Here is a 26174-nt window from a genome sequence, read left to right as displayed (position 1 = left end):
GTGTGCGTTTATCATTTTTCTTAATTATTTTCAAATTCTGCACATTCTTATATGTTTTATCACTTAATTGACTACAAGAGAAATGCTAAGAGTATCTCTAAACGAGACGTCAAATTCAAAATATCAAAATTCAATTTGATAGCTGACTTGGCAATTTAACACACTATCAATATTTTCCTTCCACTTGATATGCCAAAATTTATTGCTTCATTTATGTTTTTTTTAAACAAAAATAATAAAAGTTGGGTTGTTATTGGTTTAAAAATAATAAAATAATACATACATGTTCTAGCATTTAAGGCAAGGTAAGTGGAATACCTGTGGAGATAGCAAAAATCATATTTGAATGCAGCTTCAAATTTGACATCTCTTTGTCCATGTCAGAGTATCCTTCTTTTCCATGTTAGCTTTTGACATCTCGGTTGGAGAAAATCATATGTCATTTGTTACTATTATATGTCTACATGACATTTTTGACATCTTCTTTGAAAATAGCTTAAGAAAATTCTCTCAATGTGAGACTATTTATAAATTTTCTGACGTTTTTTTAAAACTGTTACAAATCAAGAAAAGCGCGCAAATAATAAAATAATGATGTACATGTTTTGGGGAATGCATTCATGGACCGTTGGGATCAACAAAATTCGTAATTACCACTGTTGGCACTTATGGGCTGGCTTTGGGAGTATTTTATGCTGCAATAACAAGATCTTCACCGTATGTAACACACTATTTGAGTTTTTGATAGAAAAAAGTTAAGATGAAGAGTGAGAGACGCCTCCAAAATAGTAGAGAAAATGAGATCCAAATTTTGATTTTCTATTGTTAGGTCGTAACCCTCTCTTTAGAGCATTTACAGTGGAGATATACGAATTTAAGATGTTAAAAGCACATTTATATCTCATTTTGTATCTACGGAAAATGTAACTATGAATTTTACTCTTGTGGAGGGAGGAGATACATATTTAGGATCTCATTTAATTTTCTCTATGTACAGAGTCCACTTTCTAATTTAGGATACATTTACATTTTAACTAACATTTTTCAACAAAGATAGATATTTTATATCGTTTCTTTGGAGAGTTTTTTGGCCAACAAAAAAATATCGAACGCTGATTTCAAGGTATTATGCATTTCATATTGGAGATGCTCTTATATGTCGAATACTGAACTTTTGTGTTTGCAATTCACTTTGTGCTACCTTTTTACATTACAAATAAATTGCAATAATGGTCAAAAGGTGGGTTTCTATTTAGGTTTTATTTTTTATTTTATTTTATTTTTTAAGAAATGAGATAATTGATGACAAATTACGGTTATTTATTTCTTTCGGCCCAAAATTTCTATTTAGGTTAAATAGTAAAAAAAACAAAAAAAAATAGAAACCCATCTTAAAATTCTCAAAATTCACCAGCCCAACTGGAACCCATGTTTCCCTCCAATTTTTTTCTTTTGTGTTTGTTTTGTTATCTGAAATTCTGCTAGATACATACGACTTTTTCTGCAAAGCATTTCTCTTTAGTCAAAAGCACCTCCACCTTGGGACCCTGTCTTCCACACCACTCCCAGTCGCACTCCATTTTTATAATCCAAATTCTCAAATCTCAATCACAACAACATAAAAAAAAAAAAATGAAAAATTCAGCAATCAAAACACAATTATCATAAAAAAAACAACAGTGATTAGCAACAATCTCCATAGATTATCCAACTGTAAAGCAAACCCGCCAACATTGGATGCTGCTCAAACACAAAGAACAAAGAAAAAAAAAGCAAAAGAAATTGCAGCAATGCATATCATGAGCATCCCCATATCTCTCAATCTTCTTGTTCATCACTTTTGAAGCCAAACCCACAAACCCTAAAGACCCAGAAGAAGCAAAAACCACCACCATGCCTTCAAGACACTTACCTCCGACGACTCTGAGGCCACCCAGTTTCTTGACAAAAACCAGGATCTTATTTTTGGCCCTCACAATCTCAGCCACTTTGGTGATAATCTCATCCATCATCTATTTTCTCTACCATTTTTGGCACTCACTTGTCAACAGAAACAAGACAATCCCATTTGACTCCAGTGATCCTCTCAAGCTTGAGAGATTCCAATACAAAGAGCTCAAGAATGCAACAAGTGACTTCGATGCTGCCAACGTTATCGGGAAAGGAGGCTCCGGCACCGTCTTCAGAGGCATTCTCAAGTGTGGTAAGTTGCTTGCTGTCAAGAGATTGGATGCTTTGAATTTGCAGTCCGAGAGGGAGTTTCAGAACGAGTTGCAGATTCTTGGTGGGTTGAGATCGCCATTTTTGGTGACCCTTTTGGGTTATTGTGTGGAAAAGAATAACAGGATTCTGGTTTATGAGTATATGCCCAATAGGAGTCTCCAGGAATCACTTTTTGGAGAAGGGCTTTTGAGTTTGGGTTGGGAGAGGAGGTTCGAGATTGTTTTAGATGTTGCCAGGGCGCTTGAGTTCTTGCATTTGGGATGTGATCCTCCTGTTATTCATGGTGATATTAAGCCGAGTAACATTTTGCTTGATTTCGATTATCGGGCAAAGATTTCGGATTTTGGGCTGTCAAGGATTAAGGTGGAGGGTGAGTTCGGGGTTGATATGTTCAGCCAGGACTTGGGTAAGAGTCAGGAGCTGTGGAAGAGTCAGGATCTGTCTGGGAACTTGGCGGCGGAAACTCCAGCAATCGGTACCCCCGTGGAGAGTGCTAGCGAGGTAGATTTTGCTCTTGCTTTGCAAGCTTCTTCTTCGTCGAAAAATAGTAAAAAAAGTTGTAATGTTAAGGCCTTGAACTTGAATTCTGTGAATTATAATGCCAACATTGCTTGTGAGAGTGATGTTAAGAGTAGTCATGCTAAGGGGAAAGAGGTTTCGAGTGTAGATTTTGGGGGGGATGATTGGAATAATAGGTTTGTGCCTTACGATGACGAGCTTAGTAGCATTGATCACAGTAAGGAGTTGAATGTTATTGCCTGCAATGGTGTCGATGATGCAGAGGATACGAAACAGTGGGGGAAGGATTGGTGGTGGAAGCAGGATGGAAGTGGTGAATTGTGCAGTAAAGATTATGTTACAGAGTGGATAGGGAGTCAGATTTGCCCGTCTTCGAATCCTGACTGGGATGATGAAAAGAAGAGCATTCCCGAGAAGAGTGACTTGGATGTGTCGACTCCGGTGGATAAATCAGAAAATGCATATGAGCCCCGTTTGCAAGAATTTATGTTCGAAAACCTCAATAAGGGATTTGAGAAAAGAGAATCGAAGGGCAGGAAAAATCGTAAAAGGAAACCGAGGAAGATGCAAGAGTGGTGGAAAGAAGAGCACCTTGCTGAGATTAGCAAGAAGGGTAGTAAGCTAAAAAATCTTGAAACTAAGTGGAAGAAGGGCTTCAAAATGCCGCGTTTTGATCTTGGAAAATGGCTTTACCTTCACAGACGAAAGAATTTCAGGGAGCAGAGTCAAGATGGATGTGATCAAAATGGGGAGTTCAGTTTCAGGAGGGGATGGAAGAAAAAGAATGCACATTCCGTTGGCAGTGACGTCCACAGTGGCGATATATTTAGTCGTGAACTCAGCAGCACAACAAGCATGAGAGGAACTTTGTGCTATGTTGCACCAGAATATGGTGGCTGTGGATACTTGATGGAGAAGGCTGACATTTACAGTCTCGGAGTTCTAATCCTCGTGGTTGTGTCCGGTAGAAGACCATTGCATGTTCTTGCATCGCCCATGAAGCTCGAAAAGGCGAATTTAATAAGCTGGTGTCGACAGTTGGCACAAGCAGGAAACATACTGGAGCTTGTAGATGAGAGATTGAAAGATGAGTACAATAAGGACCAGGCTAATTTGTGCATAAATTTGGCTCTCGCTTGCTTACAGAAGATGCCAGAGTTGCGTCCGGAAATTGGGGAGATTGTTAAGATCTTGAGAGGGGAGATGGATCTCCCACCACTTCCGTTCGAGTTCTCTCCCTCCCCGCCTTCAAAGTTATACAGCAGGTCAAGGAGAAAACGTACCGCCTCTGCAGATTAGGCACTGTAACACATTCTTCATTTTACTTCTCCTTGATCATTCCTCGCCGGGGTTATGGTGATTGTAATATACAAGAGATGATCCGAAATCGTTTGAGAAGCCTGAAAGATGTGTAGCATGAGGATCATATTGTTGTATGTACATTAGGTAGATGCTTCTGTTTTCTTTTTTCCATTAAATGGGTTCATGTTCAAGTACACCTGACTTCCCCTTGTTGTTTCATGTAAACCAGATTTTTCAACCATGACAAACCAAAGACTCCTTGAATTTATGCAGTGGATTTTATAGGCCCTCAGTTTTATCCATGGACTTGTCAGGCATGCATGGTTTTTCTGGTTCTGCCTTCAAACAATTGCAGGGACTTTTCCCACAAATTGTACATTCTTTATAAAATTTGGGGCTGACTAATTCGTTTTCCATCGTTAATTTGGACAAAATTTGACTGTCGGTTTTCATTTTTTCCATCAATGCACATTGAATCTAGTGAACCACTCAATCCAATCAAAGGCAGGAAACGAGACTGAAGGGATCGTTCTCATGTGTAATTTATTAAAAAAGGGCTTTATCCGCCACATATAAAAAAAAACCCTGGTTAGGTAAACTTTGACAGACATAGAAAGTGATTGATTGTTTAAGAGAAATGCTAATGAGATTTTCTCAAAATTTGATTTTTTATTGGTATTTTGTCACCTCACAGTTTAACGTCAGTTTTCATATTAATATTATAAAATATTATTCTACAAATATAAAACGATAAAAATTCATAAAGAATTTCATTTTTTTAGAGAAGCCCTCATCGCTTAAATTCGGTTGGAGCTAATTTTTGTGAGCCATGAAGCACTCGAGTCGTAGTCATGGGCCAAAGCTGTTTTGAGTACTACTAAAGTGTGAATGATTAACCCACGAGAGGCTTAACGTTACTCACTCAAAACAAAAGGATGTGCCATAAAGTCATAGAAATATTTTTCCACTAATTTTTTTCTGCTGAATTATCATTGTTATTTTGCTTTCCTAGAAAGAAGAGAAGGAAAAAAGGACGTTGCTCCGTGTCCTGGGGCCTTTGCAAGCTAAAACTAGATGTGAACTTAGGGGGACACCTCTTGGAAGCAATATTTGCATTCTTTAAAATAATGATTTTCAGACTCCTATTTCCTTCTTCCCCATTTCTCTATCTTATTTCTCCTCTTCGTAAATTCAAATGCTAGGAAAAAAAGAACAGAAAAGTGTACAGAAGGAAGAGATGAGTGTAGAAATCCTTTAATTTTCTTTGTCAAGCTGAATGAAAGAAAATGATCACAAAAAGTAGTGGAAAAAGAAAAGGGAAAATATTTTTGTTCAGTACTATTTAATGATGGTGATGCTCATCACTTCATGGATTACCGTTATACGAGTTTGATTTAATTTATCTACTACATAAATCTCGAAACACTAATATGTTTTGTGACTCTGTCTAACAGTCTTAGACTGCACTAGGATTTTGAGTAAATTGTAGCAATGGTCCCTCAACTTTAATCAAATTAGAGTAATGGTTCATCAACTAAAAATCTATTGCTATTGATCCCTTAATTCATCAAAATGTGTAGTTATGGTCCTTTTTGTCAACTTCGTTAGAATTTTGTCAAAATAAGTTATGTTAGAAGGACCATTGCTACAATTGGGATCCCTCAACTCATCAAAACGTGTAACTATGGTCATTTTTGTCAACTTCGTCAGAATTTTGTCAGAAAGAGTTATATTGAAATGACCATTGCTCCAATTGGGTTAAAGCTGAGGGATCATTTCTCTAGTTGAATTAAAGTTGAGTGACCAATGGTAATGAATTTTTAGTTGAGAGATCATTACTCCAATTGAGTTAAGATTAAAGGATTATTGTTACAATTTACTCCTAAATTTTTTTCCCTTCTGAAATCTTTTACCATAATCATTTTTTTTTTTCCTGCCATCAGTTGAAAGCATCATTTTGGTGGGACTATTGCTGGATGGCAATGTGGTATACTTTTTCAGGAAAACGGTAGCGTTTTATTGATGATTAAATAGTACTATTTTCAAATAAAGCATATTTAGTAAACTTTATGAATATGGTGTAGTTCACTTTAAATTTGTTCTTGGATTCTTTTTGCCTGGTCAGATATTAGAAATTAATCATGTGACAGCAATTCTAAACGTTAGAATTTTAAACCATGAGTTTTTGCTTTGGATGTTATGATGGTTTCAGTCCTAATGACATTTTTCTCTTGTTGCAAGACATTTTATACTAATTTTTTTAGAGGAGGGGGGGAGTTTTGAGTCTGAGACGCATGAGTAGAAATCCAACATCTTATCCACTACGATATTAGATCACATGCAAGACATTTCATACTATTTACTTTTCATCTTATTGCAACAATATCAGAAGATATTTTTGAAGTATATGAGAAAGGTGCCATCCGTCCTCATCAAATCAATGATGTACCATAATATTGGGCTACATGAAACTAGGTATAGCTCGATTTCACTCAATTGTCATCCTCTTGAATGGAGAAAGAAGTCACAATCTTCTGCAATCCAACATTACTCAAAATACATATTATATATTTTTGATCGAAAGAGATACATATTTAAGAGGCCGTTTGATAACCATTTCGTATTTAGTTTTCAGTTTTCATTTTTCATTTAAAAAAAAAAATTGATTTAGTAACTACTTGTAAAGCCAAATTTTAAAAATTAAATTAAAAAAAAAAGGGTAAAATTCAGTCTTTTTTCTTTTCTTTAAGTGAAAAAAAAAATGAAAACTTAAAATGAGATAGTTATCAAACGGCTTACCGTTGCTAATTTTTTCTATCTTCATGATGAAATAAGTAAAAGATCAAGAGTAAGCGAAACACGGGCCAAGTACATATAAATCATGCCAAACGGATGATGATCACCAAGTACTAGAAGCTGTTGAGACTGGACTTATTGATGATCGTCAAGCCGACGATATTGTGAACCCTACGGAAGTCGAAGCTACATGTATGCTCAAATTCTGTCTAGCCTTAAGGATCAGGCTTAACACACTTCAAGTCAATCTTACCTGTAGGCTGTAACTAGTGCGACATGCCACTACTAGTACTACAAAGCAATATGGAATGAATCAATGAATACATATTAGTACGTTGATCGCGTGTCGATTATCTTACTTTTAATCAAACTATACTGAGATGAGATTTGAAATCGAATTTCTGTTCCATCATCGTGTTCTTCTGATCCTTTACGCTCTGTACTTACGGGCCCAGCTTTTATCGATCTGCTGTTAAATGTGTTGAGTCAATTATATCAGCTTGATCACAGGTCTCTAAGTTTCTACTGCTGCTCTTCTTTTTTCTCTTTCCGTTTATTGTTTATTGATGACAACAATGCTTTATGTCATGGAATGTTAGGCAGTGAAGCATCAACATGTAGAAAAAATAAGTGTAGCGGAGGTGAGAATGCTTCGTTGGATGTGGGGTACAAGAAGGGACAAGATTAGGAACGATGATATCAAAGGTAAATTAGGAGTAGCCAAAATTGAAGACAAGAGAAGAGAAAATCGGTTAAGATGGTTTGGACATGTGAAATAAAGACCTACAAACACTTCGGTTAGAAGATGCGAGTACGAGACAGAGGCTCAGGACCAAAGGGTAAAGAAAGACCTAGGAAGACTTGCAAAGAGACTAAGAAAAGACTTGGACGACTTGGATCTAACGGAAGACATGATACAAAACCAACTACAATTGCGTTCTCTTGTTGTTTATTGTTCTTTTTTAGGTCAGCTAAATTCCTCATTCTCAAGAGTTCTTCGATTTCGCTATTTTGCTGTAAAAATCTTATTGCTATAGCAGCATGCAACATGAAACGTTACAGAAAGTCGTCCCACACAGGTGGTTTAGCTCAGTGTAAGTTTTGCAGTTGTGGTTAGATTGCATGATTTATATTTCCGACTGTACTCTAGATTCTCAATAAGTTTAAATTGAATTATTTGATCAAGAAAAAACACACAGTTGCTCATTCGCGTCATTTTCTTCAACACTGGTTCATTTAATCAATATCATAACTAGAATACAGTAGCAACAATCTTATAAACTTTTGACCACTCTGAGACTGGGTGATGTGAATCTCACAAGCTTTTGATCACTCTCAGTGATTGTGCTACCTCCGTCATGATCGGCCTCTCGTCCGGATTTGTTTTGAGACACCTCCCTATGAGCTTGGCACATTCCACTACTTGCTTCTTGTTTTCTTCTTCCAATACCTCGGCCTCTAAGCAGGTTTTGCAAAGATTTGCTGACTCTATAAACTCGAGCTCGTTATATGAGCTTGGACCGGCATTGTAATCATTCTCCATAGACCAATTTAGTAAATCACTCCATCTCTTTCCTGCAAAGATCTCACATAATAGAACTCCAAAGCTGTGGACATCGCTCTTTTCTGAAGTACGTCCGGATATAGCATATTCAGGAGGCAGGCACCCGTGAGTTCCGGTAATCACTTCAACATCTACATGAGTTTTACCAAAAGGAATTGGTACTGAGGTTCGGAACTCGGACAGCTTGGCGACATAGTCTTGGTCTAAGAAGATATGTCCAGTCTTTATATCTCGATGGATGATCATCTTCGGCATGCCATAGTGGAGATAAGCAACTGCACCTGCTACTTCAATTGCAATCTTTAACCTGATCGGCCACGGTGGTGATTCACCATCTCCATAGATGTGGTGGGAGAGATTACCTTTTGTTGGGAATTCATAAATTAGTGTAGGCAACTCGGTCTCAAGGCAGCAACCCAACAGCTTCAAAACATTCTTGTGCTTGCTCATGTTCGAGGCAATTGCTACTTCATTCGCAACCAATTCCAGAGGATCCATGTAACTACTCGAGTCTGCTTCGAACTTCTTAACCAAAATCTGGCGTTCTTCATGAACTCCTTTGTAAAGTCGAGAATTCCAATCCCTATGTATCATTCCATCCCAGCCGTAGTCATTCGTTGCCTTGTTGAGGTCTTGTTCGGAGTACATCTGAATCGGATTACAACTCCCATCGAAAGAATGTATGAGCTGTTCCAACATAGCAGCTCCATTCTTCAAGAAGCAGCCCTTCTTTTCCCTGTTGTATTTGTTGTTTCTGAATCTTGATAGCATATTGGAAGATATGCTTTTCAGTTGCCGAAGTCACAACTTTATTTGGGGCTTAACGCGCAAAACATCGAAAGTGTGATTAAATTTCTCTTCACGACTATCGTTTACTTTGAAAAAGTCTTGAAGACTTTGAAAAGGGACTGGCCCTTCGAGAAGTCTTCAAGTAAAAAATTGAAGACAATTAAAAAATTAAATTAAATTGGGTAATAATCTACTTTAAATTACGGGGAGGGGAGGGGAACCGAACTTGGTGAGGAGGGCACACTTCTCTAGCCAACTTGACTGCGTTAAGCCCCAGTTTGGCTGACTTTCTGAACAGGGCCAAAAGACAGGAGCTAAACCCAACGGAAACCAATATGCAATCACTCTTCAGAAACCACAAAAAAAGAGCAAAAAGGATACTTTCTGCGGAATGGAGCTGCGAGGTTGAAGCTACTCATACATTCTTTTGATGGAAATTGTGACCTAATTCAAATGGACTGATCATCAAATTCGTATGAGCAGAAGGATCGGTTTTCCTACACCTCATGTCGAAGTAGATGCAGCTCAAGAACTGCCTGCATCAATAGCAACTGAAAATGGAAAACAGTTGATGGGGTTATAGCTAGCCTACTCTTGGAAGGCAAATGAATGTAGTCACCGACTCCCTGCCAAGTCTATGGTCTTAACAGTGACGGCCTACGCTGCTATAAAACTAGTGTGAATGCCTCGATGCCTAGAAATAGCTCAAACGATCAAAACTATAAACTACAGGAGTTGAAAATAGTCGAAGGGCTCTCGAAATCTAGTCATTTGAAAAATAAAGTTCAGGTAACACAGTTGAGAGGAGAAAGGAAAAACCTCAGAACACTTCAGCCCAAATCACATAACGTGAAAGTCTGATGAGCATACATTAAGAACTCAGAACAAATAAATTGTACACTTCCCTGAGTTATACCACAAGCACTACACCCATCCAAATCCAAAGCACAGCATTGCCAAGGAAACCGCCAAAGCCCGAAATCCCTGTTGAGGAACCACCAGGACAGCAGCATCTGATGAAGAGTTATGAGCACTGACGGCGGCCTTTGGGGGGGAAGGCAGAGGATGGACAAGGACAGAGACCTTCATGCCATTGTAGCACTGCCCATTGCCACAAATGAAGTAATACCTCTTGGCCTGATTGAGGGGGATGAAGTCTTTGCCACTGCTCCAGTTCCCAACTGCACCGTCCAAGGTGCAGTTGTCATACCCTGTTTGGTTCACTTCGAACACATTGTACTGGTTCTTTTGGTACCTAAACGCTGCAATTTAACAAAAACTACACTTTGAGAACAAAAACAAAAACATGGATAAATAAGAAAAACTTGCACAAAAGATAAATTGTTTGATTTTCCCCAAAAGATTTAAATTGTGACACTGCACAAATAGGGGTGGAATTTTTTTACCGAATTACCATACCATACTAATGTTGTACCAATTGGTAATGATATTGGTAATCAAAATCATTAGGTATACCAAAAGTTTAATGTGGTATTGGTACCGGGATTTTGGTATGGTAACCGTACCGAAACCAACCCTATACACAAATGGCAACATTCAAAGAACAAGATGATGGTTCATGAGCTATGAAATTTATGCAAGAAAATTTTCTCAGATAGAAACTGAGGCAAACTTTAGGGTATGTTTGGGTAAGAAATTTCCAAATTCCAAGGGATTTAGGTATATTTATAATGCTTATGTGGTGCATTTTCTAATTCCTCATATCTAATTTTTTGTGATCCATTTCTTCTTCATTTTACCTAATGGCCTTAGAATTTGAAAGTCCCTCACCCAAACATAGCTTAAAGATTTTCAAAATGTCTGTGCTAGTTTCAATTCAGTGTACAATAATATGGCATTTCTCATTTCTCTTTAATTTTTTTTACATCAACAAAAAATAAGCAATTTTTCCAATGGTGTCACCGAGTTATACAAAAAATAAATGGCTAAAACTAAAATAATAGATTTAAACATCAAATCTAACGGTTAAAACATATGACAGAAACACATACATAGAGAGAGAGGGAGAGATTGTTATCTTACAAATAAGGTCCCCAACATAGAAAGTTTGGTTGTTGGCCCAGAGGGTGTAGTTTTGGCTAGGATTCCAGCCACGGTTGGCTCCAACAATGTGGTCAGTGGCAAGGATTGGAGTGAGCACTGCAAGCCCCGAGATGATGAAAACGAGAAGCAAGATGTGGTCATTGGAGTTGGAGTTGGAGTTGGAGGAGGACTTGGACATCTCTTCCTTCACCTCTCTCTCTCTCTCCCTCTCTCTCTCTCTCCCTCCCTCAGCTTCCCAGTACTCACTACGATATCACTCTAGTGGAGTCTGGAAAGACGATTCAAAAGTTGAATTATCTGGGTTGTGTGGGAGCCACACAACACGACAATTATATTAATATGGGGGTCCAGTCCAACAATGTTGACAGACTGGTCCACTGTTTAGTCTTTGGAAGGATATAGATTTGAATTAAAGCACAGTAAATTCAACAAACAATTCTTTATTTTAACGAAAAATTATATTTTTATATTAAAATCAATTCTAATATTATTCATTTTACCCTTTGTTTTATCTTTATTGTTAAAACTCAAAGTTTTCAGACTATTTTCATCAATTTTTCTTTAAAGCATCAAATTTAAGTGAATACTATATTGGCACTATCAAGTGACCTACTCGTATTGTATTGATTTTATGATACAACTTTAACTTTGTTTGAGCATCGATCACTTAAGCATGCGTACGTGATTGTGGACTGTTGATGCGATCTTGCATTAATAGCCAACAATCTATTTATTATAAACAGCTGAAGAATGCACAAATGCAAAATGTAAGTCATATATTCTTAAGGTGAACTTTAAGATATCGTCGTATTAACCTTTTGAACTTTGAAACTGGCAAATTTTAATTTTCCTTTGTACGTTAATTGGTCATGTAGGTTTGTCAGGTTTAACCGAAATCGGAGAGGACCCATTTTAGATGCACTCCATGACATGTTTATTTCTATATATTTCTAGATTCAAGCAGAGGGTTCTAGAAAATTTACTTGAAATGACTTTTTAACCAGTGAAAAGAATCTTAATCTCTATCACCTATGCCCCTGCGTCGGAGGAGGAGATGCATCATATTATGGTAAACAAATTACACGTGGCATCAAGTGAATGGGCCCAAAATGAAGTGGGTCCAGATATGGGGCCTCTAACGCCTCGACATTTGTCCTTTAATCGTTATTAAAAACGTTAGAAAAATAAAAAAGCACTTGAAAGTCTTTAATCAAGTTCATTAATCGTCATTTTTCTTTTAATTGTCATTTTTCTTTGTTGATTTTTGAAAAAAAACACTTGAAGGTCTTTCGGGAAGAAAAACGTGCTAATACCAAGAGGATAATAGAAACCTTACCACTTATGCTGCCTGGTTGTCATCCGTGGCAGCTGCTAATGCTAAGAGATCTACCCTTCTTGTACAAGGAGGATAATGCTCAATCATGGTGGTAAATGTATGTTTTCAAAGTCGCCAAGAAATACATACACGACGGCGTGTGCCCATCTTGAAAACGAAACTTGTGCCCCTGCCGACGAATCATAGAGGAGAGGCTACGGACTGCTAGAAAATTTCCCCGTATCGCTATCCAGTGCTCACAAAACAAATGATGAGTGCCACAATCAGATTCTCGTTTTTTCGCACTATTACAGTAGGATTGAAAACATAAAATTTCTTACATGAAGAGTTGTTTACAGTTATGAGTTATAGAACAGAGGGTTTTTCATTCTTCTCTTCCTTTTAAACCGAACTGGAATCGCTAAATCTACAGATAGTAGGTTCCACCAGCATAGATGACTGAGAAGCTGCAGAAGAAAAAAAAAATACTATACTTCCAAACAAGTCTTCGTTCACCAAATGTTAACAAGTCTTTGTTCAGTAGGAGCAAACAAAAGCAACAACGAAAAGAGGAAAATAGTGTGCTTCCAAATCATGGAAACCACGATAAACTAATCACGTTCATGAACTAATTGACCAAGGTTGGAGTCATCTGCCAGAAGTACAATATGAACACGAGGGATCAAGTAGAAAACATACCAGGAACATCGAGAAACAACAGCAATGATTCCCGAATATACCAGAAAACTGTGAATTAAATGCTCTTTGATAAACTTTTTGCATTATTGAAGAAGCTGAGCTCCTTTCTCAATGCCAGATCAATTTTTGTCTTAATCAGCTGCCACGGATGAAAACCAGATAGCATAAGTGGTACTGTTTCTATGAGTCGATGTTTGCAGAAGCAGCTTCCTTAATGACTTGGCCAATAACTACAACCCATATCTTTTAGAAATGTTCCGCATGCAGTCGAATTTGAGATTAAACTATTCAATTGATGCCTTTTTCTTTCTTGATTGGCGCAGACTATTCCATCTCTTTGTACTGCCTTGCTTTTGATTAACCTTTGTTGCCTGCTTGACTGGTTTCGGTCTCCGTTTTCCTTTAACACGACTACCTGGCTCCTCCAAAAGCCTCTTAAGCTTTGGATCTTCTACAAATCCGTTAGTCTTCATCTCAGAAAATATTTCCTTGGCCTTAATTAACAACCGACAAGCTGCCAGCCCTTGTACCATTACTGTGTAATGTGCAGAATCAGGCACTACTCCATACTGCTTCATTTCCGTCCACATCTTCAATGCCATTTCAGGTTGCTCTAATCTGAAGAACTTTCCAAGAATCATAAGAAAGGTACTGCTACTGGGACCTAAATTAGCTTTCTTCATCCGATTAAGAATTTCAAGAGTTCCCTCTAAACCTGTGCTCTGGAGAAACGCATTGTAAGTCTCAGTGGTCGGGCTGAGATTATCGGCTATCATAGCGCCCAACATCTGCCTCGCCTCCTCTAGCTTTTCTGATTCACATAAAGGACATATCATTGAGTTATACGTGGTAGCATCTGCCTGCAAACCCTCTTCTTTCAATTTGTCCAGTATTTTGAGAGCTTCTTTAAAACAATTTTCACAAGTTAGAACATAAATTAATGAGTTATAAACGCTGATCCCAGGGATCCAACCCCTCTTCTTCATTTCATCATAGAGCCTAAGGGAGTCAAATAGTTTCCCAACCTTTGAGAAGCAGGAGATCAAGTGCGTATAAGAAGTTGCATCTGGTGTAACACAACATTTTGACATTTCTCTCCAAACTCTCTTGGCTTCAAAAACATCAACAGATATGTTACACCACCCATTCAGAATAATGTTAAAGCTCTCGGTCTCCAGTGGGAAAAGCTTCTTATTTACAAGCATGAACTCTTCAGCTTCTTCGATGTTTCCATATTTACAGAGAGCATTCAAGAGGATGTGGAATGCTTCTTGATCAGGAGTCAATCTGAACTTGTCCATTACGTGGAATGTCTTAATGGCCTTACACGGATCATTTGCAGATGCATATCTGATGAACGACAAAGGAGAAATAAGGAAAGATTATGATTTTTTATCAGGACTTGTAAACCCTGTATGAGTTTGAGAAAGCATAAGCTCAGGGATGCTAACAAATAAACTCCAAGAAATGGACAAAGCTTAGATAATACTTAAATACGAATTTCAAATTTCGATGTCTACAAGTATTTAAGCCACTACCTCCTTTTTAAAATTTATGAACTCTTCTCTCTCTCTCAAGAAATTTAAAACATACATAAACATAACTAATAGTAAGCTACTAATTACAAGCAATCTTTACTTTAAATAATAGCTACAACAGTGTCATTTACTTTCAATAATTTTAGTCACAATACTTCGCCAGCAAAAATTATGTATAAAAATCCAATGAGTATCTGGAACACATAACAGTCCAATAGTGTTGTTGGGCATGTTTCCAAGACCTCATTGAAAAACATTTGGATAGCTTTCAGTTACGAGCATCCAACACCTACATACTCAAATAGAGAGATTAGGGGTGTAAATAAAGTCGAGTTTTTATTGTTTCATTCATGTTGTTTCAGATTCGTCTCACATTTATCGTATAAACCACAGCTCAAGACTAAGATCCCTAAATTCTAAACTAAACTCATCATCTATCATCCTGAAACAAAAATCCAAATATCCTGAAGCCAGAAAAAATGAACAAGAACTAATTCTATAAAGATTCCTACTTTAAAAAGAAAAAATCGTTTGATTTTCGGAGTTTCATGAAGTTAAAGCATCTTGTTTGATTGCACAAAAACAAGAATTGGAGCAACCATTGAAACAATACATATCAAATTTCAAACTTTTAAGAGTATGAAACAAAAAAATAGAATGCAGAAAATTTCCAACCATGTCTAGTTCTAACAACCAAACACTCTAGCTAAATGAAACCTCTTTTCAAACACCATATATAATTTCAATTCAATCAAAAATTAAAAAAATCAAAAGCAAAGCACAAGCATACCTATCAATCATAATAAGCATTGCACGCCGCGTATCCATCAAAGCCCGATGCAAGTCTCGTATCAAACACCAAGCAGTACTGAACTTTTTGTGACTCCCCAGAATCCATACCATCAGACTACAAGCCTCTTCGTTGCAACAGCCCCACTTCTCACCCCATTGGAAAGCCAAAAACGCCGATTTCCAATCTTTCCTCAACTCCCAAATCACCAAAAGCACCGCTTCTCGATCTACCTTCATGCCCGACTCGTCGAGAAAAGCCATGGTCTCGGCTTCTGAGGCAAAATCGGCGGCGCGTTTGAGCAATTCGAGAAATTGGGTGAAACCCGAGTCGCGGGGGTGGTTTGTGTTGAATCGTTGGCCATTGAAGCCCAAGGGGTCGTTGAGAGTTTGGGCTGAGAAGGGTTGGAGAGTAGAGAAATGGCGAGGGGTTTGAGGGAGCACGAGAAGTGTTCGATGAAACGTCTGACAGAGATCGCGGAGGAGAAGTTGTGAGGAACGAGGCGGAGACGGTGAATCAGAAATGGATGGGAGTAGGGTGTGTGATAGGAAGAGCTGGGAATGTTTGCTTCGCAGTCTTCTTGCGATGGCGGGAAGTGCCATCAGTTCACCAGACCAGAAACAGCATGGGCGTAAACAGTGGCATTAGGAAAAGAGATTGAAAATTGAAACGTGATAACTAAAATGGCATAGGATTCTCCCTGGACAATCCTGACCCGACCAAAATTACATCAAATTTAAGGGTGAGAACGCTCCGTTCACCTCTAAAATCAGAATTGAAATCGAAAAAAAGTTACGATTTGATTTCTTCGGTTCTTATAAATATTCATCACGAAAATTGAGTTAAATTGGATTGTACCGGATCAAATTCAGTTCAGTTTGTATTTAATTATGAAGAAATTTTTGGATGTGTCTAAAATACAGAGCAGAATTCTTGTCATAAGGGTTGGAAGGGAGGGAGTTTGAGTCACTGAGTGTGTTGTCCTTATTGTCATTTCATAGGAAAGTTTGTTAAAGGTTTTTAATTATTGGATGACCTTTATTGTCATTTTGTATTTATTTAACATGTTCGATGCAAACATTGGAAAGAAAAGGAAAAAGAAAAAAAGTCGAGCATGACCAAAGGTGACACACCCCGTCCCGAAGGAGGGCATGCTGGCCGTCACGTGAGAGTGACGTAACCATTTACACAGTACGGAAGCTTTAAAGATACAATTTCTAAGATGAAACACCCAAAGGTGAGACCTAATTTTTGGCCATTCTGTCAGAACACCGTTGAACTTCCTCGTAGTCACCACACATTTGCAATTCTTGAACCTGGAGGGGTGCAAAACAAAGTTGAGTGGGTCAGCAAAACAATTCTTTTCCAAATCCAAACACTTCTCAAAACTTTGTAACCCCTCGCCGTAAAACAAGTATAGTTTCCCAGAAAATAACATATATACGTATGTATGGATATGCCAACATGCTCAAGGGTATATCATTCATGCTCAAGAATATGCCATTCATGCTCGAGAATATGCCACATCAATAGAGCTCCACGCTCAATAAATGCTCAAGCGTAATCCACATCAATAGAGCTCCACGCTCAATAAATGCTCAAGCGTAATTCACATCAATAGAGCTCCACGCTCAATAAATGCTTAAGCGTAATTCACATCAATAGAGCTCCACGCTCAATAAATGCTTAAGCGTAATTCACATCAATAGAGCTCCACGCTCAATAAATGCTTAAGCGTAATTCACATCAATAGAGCTCCACGCTCAATAAATGCTCAAGCTACTACTGAATACAAACATGAATACCACTTACCTGGCACTTACCTGTGCGTCCACAGCACCAAATACACATATATAAATGTATGCTACTACTAATGCATGTGATGATGTATTTCATACGTATATCAAATGTATTTCAAATGTAGCTTACCTGGGCCTCCTCAGCACCATGCAACAGTATGCATAATTATGGTAATGCACATATTAAAATATGATGCATATATGACAGGATATTTAATTCGTATTTCTTTTAAAATACGTCAAGCATACGTATATATATATACTGAAAAATAACTGCCCACTCACTGATCACATCGACGTCTCATAGGTCCCTGAACCTCCCTTAGCTTGGTTACATTCTTCCTCTGTATAATTTTCACCTATACAAAAAGTAACCAAATTGACGTTATTTAACGCACATACACCAAACATTCGTCCATAACTTTCTCATACGTTACTCAATTTGGGTGTATGAATATACCACGGTGATCTACGCGACGTCACGAACGCGTGACAATTTTCAGAACTCAATTTGGAGCTCTCACGCGCCCCCACGCGCACTGTTCACGCGCTGCCCACGCGCGCGTCTTCTTCCTCGCGTCGCCGGACTGGTTTCGCCGGAGATGGTGTTTTGCCGGAATTTCTGGGAAAATTTCAAAGTGTCATAACTTCTTCATTTCTTAACCATTTTCGACGTACTATATATCAAATTGAAGGTATTGACGAGACGAACACATCCATACCTGTCTCGACCCCTAACTCGCCGTGGTTTCGCCGGAAAAAGCCCCGACAGCTCCGGCCAAACTTTGAACTTGTCATTCTCCGTGTTCCTATGTCCATTTTTCACGTAATTTATACCAAAATGAAGCCCTAAACATAATCTACCACGTTGGACTAGTTTTAGGGCCTAAAAACAACGGAATCAAACTTTTCCAAAAATACGAAAATTCGGCCGGACTTACAGTTCGTGATCCCGACGTCCAAATCCTTCAAACGAAGCACTCCGAGCTTCCTTAGGACCTCACCAAGCTTCCTACAAGCTTCAAAATCCCAGAAAACATCAAGCTTTACGTGTGCATGAACAGTGCACACGCACAGTGAAATTGAAATCCATGTTTTCCGAAGTGAAACTCACCTGAAATTGGTACCATCGTGTTCGTGTGGTCCTCAGGAGTACGATGGTGGTCTTAGATCCTTCGTTGGTATAGTTTTAGGGTGGTTTTGTGGGTGGTCCGTGTGAGTTCGAAGGAGAGAGAGAGAACTGACAGAGAGAATGAGAGGTTTGTGAGGGAGGAAAGAGAGAGAGACAAGATACGGGAATGAGGGAGAGATTTGAGGGAGGTGGGATCCTACCCAATCCCCAAATCATCAAGTTACAACATATTTTACGCCCCTTAGTCCCGTTTAAGGGCATTTTCATAATTTCACGTCCTCGGAATTAAAATTCCGGGACGGGTTGTGACAACCTTCCCTCCTTATAGAATTTCGTCCCCGAAATTCCAACAACCAACTTAATCATCTAAACTCATACAATAGCTTCAGATAAATCTCTCTCATCCGATTCTCCTTCTCCCACGTAATTTCTTCCATTGAATGCTTTCTTCACAAATTCTTTACCAATTACACTGTCTTAATTTTCAATACATTCTTTTTCCAATCCAAAGTCGTCCTTGGTTCCTCAACCAGTTTAATCCGGATTAATTCTCAACAGTTGCACCGGAACTCCATGTGACGAATCTGCCACCTAGTGACAACGCATCGAAATATAATACATTATGCAACTTAGCAAATTTTGAAGACATCACCACTTGTATGCAACTTTACCTACTCTTCGATGATCACATAAAGTCCGATGTACTTAGGACTTAATTTGCTTTCCTTTCCAAGCCGTATCATACTTTTCTAAAGTGAAACTTCAAAATTATAAGATCATCTACGTTAAACACTCGATTAGTGACATGTTCAACTATTAATCTCTTTTGCCATTCCTGGCTACTCTCAGGTTAAACTTAATCACCTGAATACTTTGAGAAGACTCATCCATAGTTTCGGGGCCTACCAAAACTCTTTCGTGATCGAATCTTCTCTATCCAGAAGCATTTCTTCCACAAATCAGCAAAAATCGACACATTTCATGGTCCTTATGGCGTTACATCGGAAACTGCGCAACTAACATACTTAAGAAACTCAGCAGTTCCGTAACCCAAATCTCTTCTCCATAAAACATATAAGTACTGTTGCACTGTGGTTGTTACTCAACACTGGAGTAAATGTACTAACTTGGTACATTGATCAACTAACACTTCAAGTTCAATCATAACCATCCTATTCTCGAACTCAGCAATCTTTCTTTTTCCCCTCTTTCTTTGCCTTGGTTAATTCTTAATTTTCTTCGTTAACCATTTGAGTCTTGAGTACGACCTTACTAAAAAGACTTAACTTGAAAATTAGCAATTACAACTTCTTCTCAATCTTCCATTCTCAACTTTACTTCAGTTGATTTCCAATCCACAAGAAGACAATCTTGGCAAGCGTGCCAGACATTAATTCTTACCACCGTCTTTTCACCAAGTGCATCAGCTAGAACAATTTTACGATCACCCTGGTCGTACAATCATGTTCATTAAACAATTCAATCCACCTTCGCTGCCTCATATCAAAATCCTTCCAAGTAATGGATATTGGAGACTTTTTGGATTCGTAAAAATCTTGCATTCTTACCAAATATAATGTCTTCATAACTTCACAGCAAGAATGGTAATCATGACTTCCAAATCACCAGTAGGGTAATTTATTTCATGAGGTTCCTTTCGTCGTGAAACGTATGTAATCACCCTAACATTTGCATCAACATGCATCCAATACCATTCAAGAAACATCACTAAAAATTTATGATTACCACTATTCTCTGGGAATACTAAATTACGTGCATGAGTGAGGAAATACTTCAGTTGTTGAATTCTTTGCTCACAATTTCCTTCCCACTCATACATAACCTCTTTTCTCAACAACCTCGTCAATGACAAAGCAATGACTGAAAAATCTTTCACAACCATCCGAGATAGTCTGGTAAGCTAAGAAATTCCGAATCTCAATTACGGCTCGTGGTTATTCCAATTTCTCAATTCCTGCTGCCTTTTAAGGATTCACTTGAATACCTTCAGCAGATATAGCAAATCTTAGAATGCCACTTGATTCATTTAACTTTAGCATTTGCTAAACTTAGCATACAATCAACGTTCCCTCGATCTTTGCAATACCAATTTAAGATGTTTAGCATACTTTGCTCTAGTCTTATCAATCCTTTCAATAGCAACAACAACAAAATTGGTCTAGATATCATTGGAATACTTTATTCATCAAATTCATAAAGTAGTAGATGCATTCGTCACTCCGAATGGCATCACCAAAACTTGAAATGACCTTAACGAGTCATGAAAGTTATCATAAGGGCATCCTCACCAATAATCTTCAACTAATAATATCCAGACCTCAAGTCAATCTTAGAAAATATACAATCACCTCGAAGCTGATCAAACAACCATCAATGTGAGGTAACGGATGACGGTTTTCAATTGTTACTCGATTCAACTGCTTATAATCAAAGCACAGTCTTAACGTCCATTTTCTTTCTCACCAATAAACTAGGGTCCTCAAAAGTGTTGTATTAGGTTGAATGAAACTTTTATCAACCAATTTCCAATTCTCTTAGTTCAAAAGGCAACATTCTATAATATATGGTTTGTACCTGGAGACAAATCCATAGTGAACTCTACATCTTTAACTGGCGGCAATCCAGGTAAATTCTGAGGGAAAACGTCAGGTAAATGTTTGACTACTCCCACTTCTTCCACACTACTAGAAGTGACATCACTTAGCACCACATGATATAAATATCCTTGGCAGCCTTTTGATAATAATCTCTTTGCTCTCACAGCATAAATAACGGCCTGCCTCACTCCACTTTGCATACTTACAAAAGTAATCTCTAGTCATCCAGACCGATGGAAAATAACTGGTTTCCCGTAGTAATCTATCTTGTCATGATTATAAAGTAACCAATCTATGTCTAGAATAACATCGAATCTACAATCTAATGGAACAAAAGTAGCTAGCAACAATACATACTCTACTAATACTGAGCACTCTGAATAAGTACGATACTAACATAGGATAACCTACCGGTTTACTTGCTTAACGAATCCACGAATAAGTTATTAATATTACGGTCTGCAGCCCGCAATACTGATAAATCATCGTTGTCTCGATAAGTAAGCAACAACTCTTGAAGGTGTTACATTTCCATCTTACTCCACACAGGGATAATTACATATAAACACCTCAATCATGTTCCATCATCACTTTCTTTGGCAACATCATTCATAATACGAAATACATCAGCCAGAGTCAACTAGAATGACTTGTACGACTGATTATCTAGCTCAACTAGTTATGCTAGCATATTAGCCGGAGTTACTTATAGTAACCTGTACGACTTACTCATCAATTCCTCATGTGTCAGCCGGATCCACCTTTCGTGGTCTGTTCGGCTGAACATTCAACTTATCAAACATCTTGGCACCCACAGTTCATATAACCCAAACTAATGATCCAAACACCTGCTGGACTGATATTGGTGGTATCAAGGAAACTGTCGGGTAATAACTAATTCTAGGGACAATTCATAACTCTATATCCCTTCTGTCTATACAAACACATTCACTGATTCCACACTTTCCAAAGTGTTTAGTCTTGTACCTGCTGCACAAGGTACATTTCCCTTACTCGAGTCACCTTGACTCTGAATCTGGAATTTCCAGTAAATCTATCACTTTGACTTTGACCACTGGCATTAAAACCTCAGTTGGAAGAATTAGCTCTAGCTTCACTTCTCTTGAAGCTCTGAATCTTTCTATATTCTTGATATGACGAATCATTAACTTTATCGTCCTCTTTTGATTCCCATTCTTTTATCATTCTTCTTTACTCTCGCTGAACATGTTCTCAGAGTCCTTAAGGCTCAACAACATCTTGTATACTCCTGATAAGAATTACAATGGATAGTGGTCACCCAAAATACCATTGCCTTATGCCACCCAGCCTAAAACAATATAACACTTCAATCAAAATAGCAGCAATATTCAAGTGGGACGAGGCAAGTCTGAGAACTTTCTATAATACTCATTGATCGTCAGCTTTCCTTATCTCACATTTACAAACTCTTGCTTTCTACCATCATAAGATGCCAAAGGAAATAATTCTTTTCTTTAAACAAGTCCTTAAACAATTCTCAATCGGCTGTTTCCTTCGGTGACAACGAATTATACTCCTGTTTCCACCAGGATACAAGTTCATAACTCAAACCAGGTAGTCGTCTCAACCCTTCTGTCAAAAGGAAGATTCCTTTGACTTGCATAATCTAAAACATATTTTCCAATTGGTTAATCCATCACTTTGCTCCCTCAGGTTCATCATTTCATAAGGTGATTCAAATTCAACTCATAACCCATCTTAAAATGTCCCTTTTTGATAATATACTGAATCACCAAAATAATAATTTCCCCCAACAGCTAAATCAGGGAGACTAAGTTCCTCTAACTACGTGGTTTGCTACGAGGCGGTGTAGTTCTGACAGAATTCACTAGAACTTCTCAAGATGTCCAAGATTGAAACCTAGGCTCTGATACCAACTGACACACCCCGTCCCGAAGGAGGGCATGCTGGCCGTCACGTGAGAGTGACGTAACCATTTACACAGTACGGAAGCTTTAAAGATACAATTTCTAAGATGAAACACCCAAAGGTGAGACCTAATTTTTGGCCATTCTGTCAGAACACCGTTGAACTTCCTCGTAGTCACCACACATTTGCAATTCTTGAACCTGGAGGGGTGCAAAACAAAGTTGAGTGGGTCAGCAAAACAATTCTTTTCCAAATCCAAACACTTCTCAAAACTTTGTAACCCCTCGCCGTAAAACAAGTATAGTTTCCCAGAAAATAACATATATACGTATGTATGGATATGCCAACATGCTCAAGGGTATATCATTCATGCTCAAGAATATGCCATTCATGCTCGAGAATATGCCACATCAATAGAGCTCCACGCTCAATAAATGCTCAAGCGTAATCCACATCAATAGAGCTCCACGCTCAATAAATGCTCAAGCGTAATTCACATCAATAGAGCTCCACGCTCAATAAATGCTTAAGCGTAATTCACATCAATAGAGCTCCACGCTCAATAAATGCTTAAGCGTAATTCACATCAATAGAGCTCCACGCTCAATAAATGCTTAAGCGTAATTCACATCAATAGAGCTCCACGCTCAATAAATGCTCAAGCTACTACTGAATACAAACATGAATACCACTTACCTGGCACTTACCTGTGCGTCCACAGCACCAAATACACATATATAAATGTATGCTACTACTAATGCATGTGATGATGTATTTCATACGTATATCAAATGTATTTCAAATGTAGCTTACCTGGGCCTCCTCAGCACCATGCAACAGTATGCATAATTATGGTAATGCACATATTAAAATATGATGCATATATGACAGGATATTTAATTCGTATTTCTTTTAAAATACGTCAAGCATACGTATATATATATACTGAAAAATAACTGCCCACTCACTGATCACATCGACGTCTCATAGGTCCCTGAACCTCCCTTAGCTTGGTTACATTCTTCCTCTGTATAATTTTCACCTATACAAAAAGTAACCAAATTGACGTTATTTAACGCACATACACCAAACATTCGTCCATAACTTTCTCATACGTTACTCAATTTGGGTGTATGAATATACCACGGTGATCTACGCGACGTCACGAACGCGTGACAATTTTCAGAACTCAATTTGGAGCTCTCACGCGCCCCCACGCGCACTGTTCACGCGCTGCCCACGCGCGCGTCTTCTTCCTCGCGTCGCCGGACTGGTTTCGCCGGAGATGGTGTTTTGCCGGAATTTCTGGGAAAATTTCAAAGTGTCATAACTTCTTCATTTCTTAACCATTTTCGACGTACTATATATCAAATTGAAGGTATTGACGAGACGAACACATCCATACCTGTCTCGACCCCTAACTCGCCGTGGTTTCGCCGGAAAAAGCCCCGACAGCTCCGGCCAAACTTTGAACTTGTCATTCTCCGTGTTCCTATGTCCATTTTTCACGTAATTTATACCAAAATGAAGCCCTAAACATAATCTACCACGTTGGACTAGTTTTAGGGCCTAAAAACAACGGAATCAAACTTTTCCAAAAATACGAAAATTCGGCCGGACTTACAGTTCGTGATCCCGACGTCCAAATCCTTCAAACGAAGCACTCCGAGCTTCCTTAGGACCTCACCAAGCTTCCTACAAGCTTCAAAATCCCAGAAAACATCAAGCTTTACGTGTGCATGAACAGTGCACACGCACAGTGAAATTGAAATCCATGTTTTCCGAAGTGAAACTCACCTGAAATTGGTACCATCGTGTTCGTGTGGTCCTCAGGAGTACGATGGTGGTCTTAGATCCTTCGTTGGTATAGTTTTAGGGTGGTTTTGTGGGTGGTCCGTGTGAGTTCGAAGGAGAGAGAGAGAACTGACAGAGAGAATGAGAGGTTTGTGAGGGAGGAAAGAGAGAGAGACAAGATACGGGAATGAGGGAGAGATTTGAGGGAGGTGGGATCCTACCCAATCCCCAAATCATCAAGTTACAACATATTTTACGCCCCTTAGTCCCGTTTAAGGGCATTTTCATAATTTCACGTCCTCGGAATTAAAATTCCGGGACGGGTTGTGACAAAAGGACATGATTATGTTTACTTTTATCTAAATTTTATTTTGATTAATTTAATTTAAGGTTAAAAAAGAAATAGGAGTGTATAAGAGAAAAAAAATAATGTGTTGAAATTACTTTTTTAAAGTATACGTGGTTTGAAAAAGTTAATTATAGTAGTGTGTTTCACTTTATGCTTACAAATTCAAATTTCCTCACGTGTAGTGTTATTTAAATTTTAACAACAAATATTAGGTGACATGGAGACACTTGTGATGTACGTATTTAGGCAAGACTTGACTTCACTCTTTAGATTTAGGGTTTAAATGCTTTAACAATTACTTATCATTTGTGTTAAAAAAAATGAAACTGGAAGTGACTTACTATATGTTTGGATGAGGAAAATAAACTTGAAAAGAAATTATAAATTCACATGCACCAATTCGTTATTTGGATTCATAAACATAGAAATTTAGAATTTCCATGGAGAAAAAAAAAACTTGGAATTTGAAACTTCCAATTCCCAAGTTTAAATTTCATGTAAATAGGTGTCACTTCCAAATTTCTATTGACACGCCAGACCCCAATATTCCCTGAACACCAGAGTAGGCAAGTGCTGGCCAACACCTGAATGTGACGAAACCATATTAGAATGCATGAAAACAAAAAATAAATAAGACTTATAAATTTAAATATAATTAATATGCAAATGAGGAACATATTTAGAGCATACAACTAAAACTTAACACTAGAAAGGAATAATATAAAAATTGAATGAACAAAGGAGTGGGTCCTACACCGAGGACTCAAAGATGCCGATGCGAAAGTGCCTTGACGCCATGATTGTATGCCTCGATTATAAGTGCTGAGGGAGCGCAAAACAAACATAAGTGGATAAAATTGATATATATATATATATATATATATATATATATATATATAAAATAAAACAATTATACATCAAACATACTAACCCCCAAAGTTTCATAAAAACATTAATAGTACAATATGTAAT

At 38.0% G+C, this 26174-nt stretch overlaps 4 protein-coding genes across 4 annotated transcripts; 1 reads left to right on the top strand and 3 right to left on the bottom strand.

Moving 5' to 3' along the window:
• Window positions 1-1527: 1527 nt before the first annotated feature.
• LOC137708441 (putative receptor-like protein kinase At1g80870) lies at window positions 1528-4238 on the top strand. Its single transcript, XM_068447523.1, has one exon. The coding sequence runs from the start codon at window positions 1894-1896 to the stop codon at window positions 4039-4041; it is 2148 nt and encodes a 715-aa protein (XP_068303624.1). The 5' UTR covers window positions 1528-1893; the 3' UTR covers window positions 4042-4238.
• A 3917-nt stretch (window positions 4239-8155) lies between these two features.
• On the bottom strand, window positions 8156-9175 carry LOC137708929 (non-functional pseudokinase ZED1-like). The gene has a single exon (XM_068448088.1). The coding sequence runs from the start codon at window positions 9173-9175 to the stop codon at window positions 8156-8158; it is 1020 nt and encodes a 339-aa protein (XP_068304189.1).
• Window positions 9176-10010: 835 nt separating this feature from the next.
• On the bottom strand, window positions 10011-11505 carry LOC137708502 (early nodulin-like protein 19). Its single transcript, XM_068447593.1, has 2 exons — window positions 11237-11505; window positions 10011-10455 (listed from the first exon to the last, which is right to left on the bottom strand). The coding sequence occupies exons 1-2, from the start codon at window positions 11433-11435 to the stop codon at window positions 10118-10120; spliced, it is 537 nt and encodes a 178-aa protein (XP_068303694.1). The 5' UTR covers window positions 11436-11505; the 3' UTR covers window positions 10011-10117.
• A 1543-nt stretch (window positions 11506-13048) lies between these two features.
• LOC137708551 (pentatricopeptide repeat-containing protein At1g80880, mitochondrial) lies at window positions 13049-16352 on the bottom strand. Its single transcript, XM_068447650.1, has 2 exons — window positions 15600-16352; window positions 13049-14621 (listed from the first exon to the last, which is right to left on the bottom strand). The coding sequence occupies exons 1-2, from the start codon at window positions 16199-16201 to the stop codon at window positions 13556-13558; spliced, it is 1668 nt and encodes a 555-aa protein (XP_068303751.1). The 5' UTR covers window positions 16202-16352; the 3' UTR covers window positions 13049-13555.
• Between the last annotated feature and the right edge of the window lie 9822 nt (window positions 16353-26174).

Source organism: Pyrus communis, chromosome 11 (assembly GCF_963583255.1).
Source record: "Pyrus communis chromosome 11, drPyrComm1.1, whole genome shotgun sequence".
Lineage (NCBI taxonomy): Eukaryota > Viridiplantae > Streptophyta > Magnoliopsida > Rosales > Rosaceae > Pyrus > Pyrus communis.
This window is presented reverse-complemented; position numbering and strand designations above follow the sequence as displayed.